Source organism: Aricia agestis, chromosome 11 (genome assembly GCF_905147365.1).
Source record: "Aricia agestis chromosome 11, ilAriAges1.1, whole genome shotgun sequence".
Lineage (NCBI taxonomy): Eukaryota > Metazoa > Arthropoda > Insecta > Lepidoptera > Lycaenidae > Aricia > Aricia agestis.
In genome coordinates, this window is record NC_056416.1 from 3,042,842 (window position 1) to 3,052,875 (window position 10,034).

Below are 10,034 nucleotides of genomic sequence, written 5' to 3' on the forward strand. Positions count from 1 at the left end.
CTACTTTCACAGTGAACTATCTATAAGGAACCCTACACACCCTAAAGTATTATCACTTATTTTTGTTACACACTGTATATGTACAACGTTTCGGTACATTACGTACAACAAGAGCACACGCAATAAAACAGACTTCAAAACACAATTTATCTTGAAAGACGCGAAAGTATGGTTGTGAATGTTATCCCTCTCAAACTCCCAAGTAACCCCCCGCAGCACCATATGGTCGATTAGCCCGCATTACACATAATAACGCACTTTGTCACAGGTATCGTGGGTGCGGCGGAAAAATGACGAGGAGCCGATGAAATTGCTCACCACGGGCACGCAGCTGTACACCGCCGACGACAGGTAGGAATTTACGAGTCATTTGTAATCATAAACCTGTCACATCCCACGTATGTTTTAATTGGGATATATTTTACCCCCGATGTTTGATTTGGTCGTTCTGATGAGAAATGCGCCCCGGCTAGCGTGAAATTGTTTGATACATTTGAATGTTCTGGTGGAATTCGATTGTAATTTTTCGTTGCTTAAAATAATTAATTAGTGATTGTGTTCAATGATTTATGGCCGCAATGAGAGACGTTTAATGATAACTTTACTTTGATTTAACTTTGTAGAGTTTGACAGAAAAAACAGCGTGGCCGGTAAACAGTTTTTGATAAATGATTTCCTAGTTTACTAAACATAAATCGCTTTCAGAAGATATACATGCACATAAGATGCAAGGTTACCATAACCTTGCATCTTAGGCACATGACGTTTGCTATAAAGTTAACCCTGGCCTAAAGATCATCGGTCTTACCACAAAAAATTTAAACACCAGTTGAACAGTTGAAAACAACTGTTCAACAGATGTTTAATCCTTTGTGGTAAGACCGCATGTCTCTCGTCCAAACGACGAACGATAAAGATAACATTGTGATTAACCCAAAGCTTTATGCAAAGCTTTAACCAACTGGGCAACTGAACCTTAAATTCTGTCAAAAAACCTATACAGAAACCCTTTTCTAGGTATTCCGCCCGTTTCATCCCGCCGGACATCTGGCGACTGGAGGTGCGGCAGGTGAGACCGTCGGACGAGGCCTACTACGACTGTCAGCTGTCCGCACACCCGCCGCGCACTGCACGGGTCACGTTGAGAGTGCCAGGTGAGAGAAACCCTCACAGGTATGGTGTCTGAAGGTTAACAGGAAGAGATAACAGCGCCTAGAGACAAGTGTCAAGCGATTATCGTAAACGCCAACAAAATGTATGGGATTTTACATTAATATTCGCTAGCGAAGCGATGATTTATGTCAAATCGCATACATTTTGTTGGCGTTTACGATAATCGCTTGCCACTTGTCTAGGGCAGTTTGTGCGTTCTAAGATGATATGGGTGACAGTTTTCATGTTCCTTGCTACGGGTTTTTATTACAAGAAAACAAAAAAAAACAAAATGTAATAAATTATATTCCATCTACAAAAACAAATGTTTCCTATAATTGTAAATGAATAAAAATGAAAAGATGCTAAATGCTAACTTATTAATAAAAATTATAAATATTAACTGTGAAATAGGAGTATAAAATTATTGTTACGAAAACATTTGAAAAATGTCATATGCATGAAACGGAACTTATGTCAATAGAGATTGACTCTGTTCAATCGAAATCAAATCGATAAAAAAGGACGGCCATCTTAAATCGCCGGCACCACTGAAATGTCAGTACGAAATCGATAATTTCGATTGCAATTCCTTTACGAAGTGATTCGATATTTTTAAACTATCGATTAATTTTTGTTAGGTAACTTCCCTACTATTGTCAATTATAATGTGTCACGCATATCATCATAAAACGCACAAACTATAGGTAATCGGAACGTTATTAAATATCAGATGGACCTATCTGGTCATGGTGAGCTAATTAAAACAGCAAAGTTTAAATTTTAATTTAACTCATGAATATAAGAAAAAAATTGTTTAGCCACATCTTTTTAATTAGGCATTTCATACGAATCCGCCCTTTGTCCCAAACCTTCGAAACAGCAGTTCTTTTTTCAAGCATGCGAGTAGATTTCACAATAAAAGTGAAATATATTATTCACTTAAAAGTATATTCTATTTTTATGAAATAAGGGTGCAAACGAGCGAACCTGAAGAGCTGCAGATGCGTTGCCTTTTAAGAGGCCTTTTAAGAGGGAATAGGGTAAAAGGGGAGGGTAGGGATGGGAAGGGAAGGGAATAGGGGAGGGTAGGGAAGGGAATAGGGTAGGGGATTGGGGCTCCGGTAAACTCACTTACTCGGCGAAACACAGCGCAAGCGCTGTTTCACGCCGGTTTTCTGTGAGAACGTGGTATTTCTCCGGTTGAGCCGGCCCATTCGTGCCGAAGCATGGCTTTCCCACGTGTAAGTTCACGCATACTTCAAGTAAAACATTTAATAATCACGATATTTTTAAACTCATTCCGCGATCGTCGTTTTCTTCATATATTTTCATAGAAAAACACAAACTGCCGAGTACCTTTAAAAAGTAGTTTTACAAGCATATAACTTTGTTCACAGAAGTGTCAGTCCGAATAGTTGACGGAGCGGGGGCGGAGGTTTCAGAACAGGTCTGCGAAGTCGGCAGTACGGTGGCGCTTCGCTGCGAAGTGAGGGGGCTCCGCATGGAAGGTGGACCCTCGCTGCTGTGGTACCGCCGGGATCTGCTCCTTAATGATGACACCACGAGGGGTGGTATCAGGTAATATAAAGACCTCATATTATAAGGCCGGTGAGATCAACCTGCGATCTGTCTGGCTGGAGATTTGCCTCCCTTTATATTATGGGACCTAAAATTTTAAAAAGGAAATATAGGAAATAGGAAAGAATATAGGAAAGAATATTATAAATGCGAAAGTGTGTCTGTCTGTCTGTCTGTTCACGCCTAAGCCGCTGAACCAATTTTGCTGAAATTTGGTATGGATATACTTTGAGCCCCGGGAAAGGACATAGGATACTTTTTATCCCGGGAAAATGTACGCGATTAACGATTTTTGGCGCAACGGAGTTGCGGGCGTTATCTAGTAAAGTAATAGGAAATTTTTACCAAAAGTTGTTCCAACTACCGTCACTCATAAGCGGAAAACTACATAATATATAAATAATAATAGCTCCCACACCAGTTTTAGTGACGGTTCATTGAAACCAGGCCAGCTACGCAGGAGTAATTTTATAGTGCCCAAGTGTGTGCGCAGTACACAAGAGCACTCTCTATTCCTTTACCCTCATAACCCAGTGGGACGGAAGACCGACACGACCGACAAGAGATCAGGCGCAGGACCGACTTTTTACATGCCCATCCAACGCATGGCTCATCTTACTTGTCAGACAATCAGGTCATCAGCCTGCATTGTCCTAAGTCCTAACCAAACTTGGAAATAACATTTTTCCAAGGCGGGAATCGAACCCACGACCAGGTTAGTCAAGAGCCGCGCTCTATACAACTAGACCACGGAGGCGTTATATGTATAACGAGGTGACTATAGTGAGTTATGAGAAAACTGTGAGGTTAATACTGAGGCATGTAAGTGGAAAAACACCCTACGTCTGAAAAATGAGTGAATGTTTTGTATGACCACAGAAGTGTGATAATATCGGAACAAAACAAGCAAAATACACATTGCAAACAAAATTGTTCTCTGTGTTTCTATCTCACTGAGTTACGTAAGGTATATTTTAGCTAGATTACTTGTTATTCGAAACAATTTTCTAGGTTGTAACGGAAAATTACTTCTACAAAAGAAGCTGAGAGTGAGCGATGGAAAGTCTGAATTGTGCCATTATGTAGCCTTCTGAACGATCACCCGTCTTGAACTTTCAACCCTCAAAAAGTGAAACTCATTTTTTACCTCGTGATAAATATAACAATTTTTTGATAAACTTTCTTCGAATAATATTTCCTGTAATAAATCGACGTTCGTTTAATATCAAAGGCAGAAGATGGCCGTACTCGGTACACGTTTATTTGATAATAATTGTAGATTTCTGGAAGTGGTTTTGTCAAAGAAAAACGAGTTAATTGAACATTATTATAACAATTGTGATCATCGTCATCTCTTCTACTGCTCTGATTACCCTTTAATATCTTCGGATATAGGATTAATAAATGTAATCGTATTTATGAAAATTTTGATTGGCTAGAAGTGTAATGCGCCGCGTTACTTTTCAATGTGAACTAACCCAGAGGCATAAATCTAGCTTAATGTATTGAAATGTATTTATGGTTTTAAAATTACGCAAGAAAAACCATTTTGTCGCTTACGCCCTTTCTATTTTTTGCTGTTACATTGCTTGCCGGGCCGGCCTCTCATAGAAAATAAGCAATCTAAAACATATCCAACACAGTTTTTTACTTTAACGCGGCGTCACCTTAAAGCGCGTGCGACAAACTGCTCTTCTCTGTTTTGCTTCTTCGAGTTCTATAACTTGAAAAATATTATTCCTATGAATAACTTGAAGATATCAAATAGCTATTTGATGTCTATGTATATTAGATACAATATATTATGCGAACATTATCCGCTATACTGCGTCTTAAAATTTGCAGAATCTGCACATTTGTTTCTACTGGCGCTATCTTGATTACCACTCATTCGTCCCCTACAACTCGTCCACCCGAAAAAAGTTTGACCCCTATGACCTAAATGCTCATTTCTAATTGATAATTATCTTCTCTGATTAATGGTCGCCAGTTCGATGGAAATAACAAGCTATCTATTGATAAAGGAAATTAGTTCACAGTGTGTCAGGAATGAATAAGCTTATCTTGAGTTAGCTTTTCCTAGTCTTTGTAGAATAAGTCTTATTTTTGTATCGCTGATGTGAATTATTGGTATAAGAGATGGGAGTTCAAATTATGGGAGTAACTTTTGTCTTTTCAATTAGGGTATTACTTTTTTCGTCCTAATAGGATATTTTGGATCATAATAATTAAAACTAAAATCGCGATGTTGTATAGTGTAACCACAGACATAGATCAAGATAGAAACCGCATGTGTATGTACTTAGCGTGCCATATCGCGTTCCCAAATGACGAGCAATGCTTATCTTTTGAAAGTCTGTTCTTTAGTCGGACGTCAATCGGAATTTAAAAAATGCCTAAATGCCTAAAAGTGCCGTATTGTGCAGTATAAAATCAAAATCATTTCTTATAATCGGTACGTCACAGTAGGTAGGAATTAAGTGGCACGCTCGTTTTCATACGTAAATGGAGCGACATGCGGTATCTATCTTGATCTATGTCTGTGTGTGTAACATAGGTAAAATTGAATGACAGTACATATCATCCGTACCACCTGATTTTGCTTCTGCACTTTAAAACATTTTTCTACATGTATAGTAATAGATTTTTTATTATAAGTTATTATCAACCTGCGTAAAATGAGAAGACAATTTGCTAGCTCTTTAATGTTATTTATAAATTTTAATGATATTAACCAAGGGCGTTGCCAAGGGGGGGGCAGGGAGGGGTAGCTGCCCCCCCTAGAGATTCTAAAAAAGTTGCCAAATATAATGCAAACAACGACTATTACGAGTATAATATTAAAATCTGGTAATAGATGAGGCTCGTAGTACAAGTGAAAAGCTTCATGTGCTGTCGACTTTCATAGAGAATGAGAAAAGTATGATGTAGTAGGTAAAGTCAACTTGCCCCCCCCCCCCCCCCCCCCCCTGCGCCATCGGCTGGCGACGTCCTTGATATTAACGACTTCAGTTAGCGACATTTAATGATTACTTAGTACTTACATCTATATATTAATACGTGAGAGAAAAACTTTGTTTTTACGAAAAATTGGGAAACGTAGGTACATGAAATTTCGCACAGTTACAGTTTATATGGAGAAGGATTGCATCGAGCTAATATTATTTTAAAATTATGCTTTTATCATATATATTTTTAACAAATAAAACGTTACACATACTACGACACTACTACTAAAAAAGATGACAGATTTTTGAGTGACAAGCCTATACATACCAATTATGCTGAGCTTTTATTCCGTTGACAACAAGTTGACAAATTGAAAATGGATTATTGTTTTTTTATTTCATTTTAGATACTATTAGACAATACTTAAACGGCCAGTCTGAGATCAGCTGAGTCCCAGAGACAAAAATTGAAAAAGACTATGATGAAGTCAATATTTTTTTACAAAATATAGGTACTTAGTAGTCCCAATGTCGTTGCAAGTAAGGTCAAATTTCGACCATAGGGCGATCTCTAGTTTAATTTAATAAACGGTAAAAAAATTGTATGTTTTAAAGTAAATATTATTTAAATAAGGTTCTGGTAATCTTCAAAATTTGTCTTTGATTGCAGCTCTTGCAATAAATGCTTAAAATCATATCTATATCGTTTCTTCCAGTGTCCGAACAGAGTTCGGTTCAAACGGCGCAAACTCTGTGCTGCGAGTTGCACGGGTGCGGGCTGATGATGCCGGTCTGTACTCGTGCACCGTCGCCCGCGCGCCGCCCCCCGCGCCGCCGCCCGCCCAAGTCACGCTGCACATTATCAAAGGTGAGTCCCACTTCTGATGCCGTGATCCCACTTCTGATGCCGTGATCCCACTTCTGATGGCGTTTTTTGATTGCGATGTTGGTTTTGCCATTAGATCCCACTTCTGATTCTGCTCTTCAGATTTTTTATTTCTTAATTAAGTCCGTTATATGTTTATAAGTTATGTGCTTTTGTTGTTTAATCTTTTATTGGGTTTTTGTAAATTATTGAATAAAAAACATATTATAATATTATAGACGTTGATATTATACAGGGTGTAATAAAAATAAGTGATAATACTGTAGGGTATGTACGTGTTCCTTGTAGAGAGTTCACTGTGAAAGTAGCAGCACTGATAGACCAAATTTTTTTTTTACTTTTGTATGGGGAAACTCGTGACGCTCGGGCCTTTGCCCATACAAAAGTGAAAAAAAATGTTTGTCTTTCAGCGCTGCTACTTTCACAGTGAACTCTCTACAAGGAACACGTACACACCCTAAAGTATTATCACTTATTTTTGTTACACACTGTATAGACTTTGACTTGAAAGCCTCCTACGGTTTTTGTAACCTATTGTAACACAACTATTTGCCTCATTTGCTCATCCATTGACTTTGAATTACCAATCATAACTACAATCAATAAAAGAGTAATAAAGTCAGAAATCAAAAACACAAAAGCCATAATACAGTGCTGATCATATTTGTTTTTACGGCAGTTTTTATGACGAGTTCAGTGTGAATTATGTGCGAGTTTAATTTATCGCTTATAACCTAGCGCGTGATTTTGTGAAAGTAATAAAAAGTAAGGGGTCGAAAAGGCCGAGTACCTGTAAAAGTCAAATATGAAATGTGCACCGTAAAAATTACTTTATACCTTCTGTTTTAGGAGGGTTTATAATATTATTATGATTCTTCCTGAAACTCTTGTAAGTGCAAATTTCTGTAATATGAAAATTACTGTTATTTTATACTTTGTTCTTTCTGAACGTGATTGTTTTTCTGGCTTTAGTACGCACGTTTTGGGTCACTTTGAATTTCGGTTTAACTTTGAACAATACAATTATGTATTGTCCAAAGTTAAACCGCATTTCGAAGTTACCCAAAATGACGTAATAGATTCACTAGTACACATTCAAAAGTGTATTCATTAATATCCGTAATTAAATACTACAATTACTACAGAAAGTAGATTCGATAAAACGGTACAGTTATTAAGTATTCGTTTCTCACCATGCTTAGGATGTAAGTCAAGATCAACACTCGCAAACACGTCATAACACGCCACAACACGCGTAAACGCGCCACAACACCCAACAACACGCGCTTGCACGCCACAGCCCACCGCGCCGCAACACGCGCCACACGCGTTACACGCGTCACACGCGTCACACGCGTCACACGATTCACACGCCGAAACACGTCAGATGTTAGGACCTGAACGTGTGTATTGTCTCCTACAACCCCTGTCTCACCTTCGGCTATAGATATAGGAAGAGCAGATATTCCACAAAGGAATGACAATGCCTTTCTTAATGAAAATAATTTCATATTATTGAAATGTTTTACACAAAAGACTTGGACAAGAATGTTTTACACATTAGACGTGGGAGAGCCATGCTTCGGCACGAATGGGCTGGCTCGACCGGAGAAATACGTTCTCACAGAACACCGGCGTGAAACAGCACTTGGGCTGTGTTTCGTCGATGGAATGACTTTACCGGAGGCCTAATCCCCTACCCTATTCCCTTCCCTACCCTCCCCTATTTCCTTCCCTTCCCATCCCTACACTCCCCTATTACCCTATTCCCTCTTCAAAGGCCGACAACACACCTGCAGCTCTTCTGATGCTGCGAGTGTCCATGGGTTACGGAAGTTGCTTTCCATCGGGTGACCCGTTTGCTCGTTTGTCCCCTTATTTCATTAAAAAAAAGTCACCAAACCGATAGCGATGGCGCTAAAACGGAGTAACTTTTAAACATAACTATCAACATCTTGCCAGAAGCTACGTACAAATTCATCATTGTAAATCTGCATTAAGAATTGTATAAAGTTACTGAAATAGGCGGTATGACAATTGTTTGTAATTTTTTTTAAAGTAAAAGTTTTTACCAATTTCTAGGAGCAGAATTTTGTTCAAGTTTTGAGAGTAGCTGAAATTAAATATGAAAGTAAAGAGCTGTCAGTACTAAAAAACTATTGCCAGCTCTGCACATTTCTTGCTCTACAACAGACATCTATTATCATAATTCGACTCATCTTCTTTGGTGAACGTGTCGCGAAATATTTTGTGCGACGGATCAATGACGGATGAGAATTGCGATAGTACGGCCTTTTTTGGTTAGCTATTATCTACGCTATTATGTATCTGCCTTTCACTACAAAAATTGACAGAAAATATTAGCCTAGTGGTCAGAAATGTGTTCAGTAGTTTGTGATAATAGGTCTGATATTATTATATTATTTTTGAATTATTGATGTATTGTTGCTAAAGTTTGATTTTGATTCGAGATTTATCTCAAAAGACAAAAATAACAAAGACAAAGAACATTACACCAAAAATCTTCCGACTAAGTTTTTTATTTCATTTTATTTTCTTCAATTGTATTTTGTACATGTATTATATTGATTCGTATTTTTTTTTTCACTAACTTCTGTCGTTGTTTACAAAAACAAAAGTGGTTTGAAGTAAATCAACATTTTATCGGATTAACTTACCTTATATCCATACTTCCATACTAATATTATAAATGCGAAAGTGTGTCTCTGTCCGTCTGTCTGTCTGTCTATTACCTCTTCACGCTTAAACCGCTGAACCGATTTTGCTGAAATTTGGCATGGAGATACTTTAATTCCCGAGAAAGGACATAGGATAGTTTTTATCCCGGTGTACGGTTCCCGCGCGATATACGAATTTTGGCGCAAAGGAGTTGCGGGCGTCATCTAGTTACATATAATGTTGTTTCAATTAGATCCATTAATTTAAATAACTGTTTGTTTCAGGAGAGAGTTTGGCAGAACTTCATCAGGGGGCAGAGTCCACGTCAACGTCAAAATGGCTGCTCCTGATTCCAGCGATACACCTGATTTTACATACATTATTGTAATACTATATAAATTGTTCATTTTTAATGTTGCTGTTTAATTTCTTAAATAACTTATATCTAATTCAAATTAAGTGATCCATAAAGTACATACTAATTTAGACCAACAAAGAAAATTTCTAAGCATCTAACTTTTACGCAAAGTATTTTTACTTCGTTTCAATAACAAGCAGGACTTATATAAAAAAATAAAATCATGAAAATTTATCAGGAACTTCAGTATACAGGGTGTAACAAAACTACGTGATAATACTTAAAATGGTGTGTATATTGTGTTCTTTGTAGAGAGTTCGCTGTGAAAGAAACAGTACAAAAGTGAAAAAAAGTTTGCTCTTTCAGCCCTGCCACTTTTACAGTGAACTCTATACACGGGACTCACACACACCCTGAAGTATTATTAGGT

At 37.8% G+C, this 10,034-nt stretch overlaps 1 protein-coding gene across 1 annotated transcript in view; it reads left to right on the plus strand.

Annotated features, from left to right (window-relative positions):
• The window catches only part of LOC121731989 (vascular endothelial growth factor receptor 3-like), a 65,789-nt gene extending 56,130 nt beyond the window's left edge, over positions 1 to 9,659 (plus strand). Inside the window, exons 5-9 of the mRNA XM_042121708.1 lie at positions 269 to 351; positions 1,018 to 1,154; positions 2,553 to 2,733; positions 6,398 to 6,549; positions 9,531 to 9,659. Coding sequence (XP_041977642.1) covers positions 269 to 351; positions 1,018 to 1,154; positions 2,553 to 2,733; positions 6,398 to 6,549; positions 9,531 to 9,634 — 657 coding nt within the window. The 3' untranslated portion in view covers positions 9,635 to 9,659. The remainder of the gene's footprint in view (positions 1 to 268; positions 352 to 1,017; positions 1,155 to 2,552; positions 2,734 to 6,397; positions 6,550 to 9,530) is intronic.
• Positions 9,660 to 10,034: the final 375 nt, after the last annotated feature.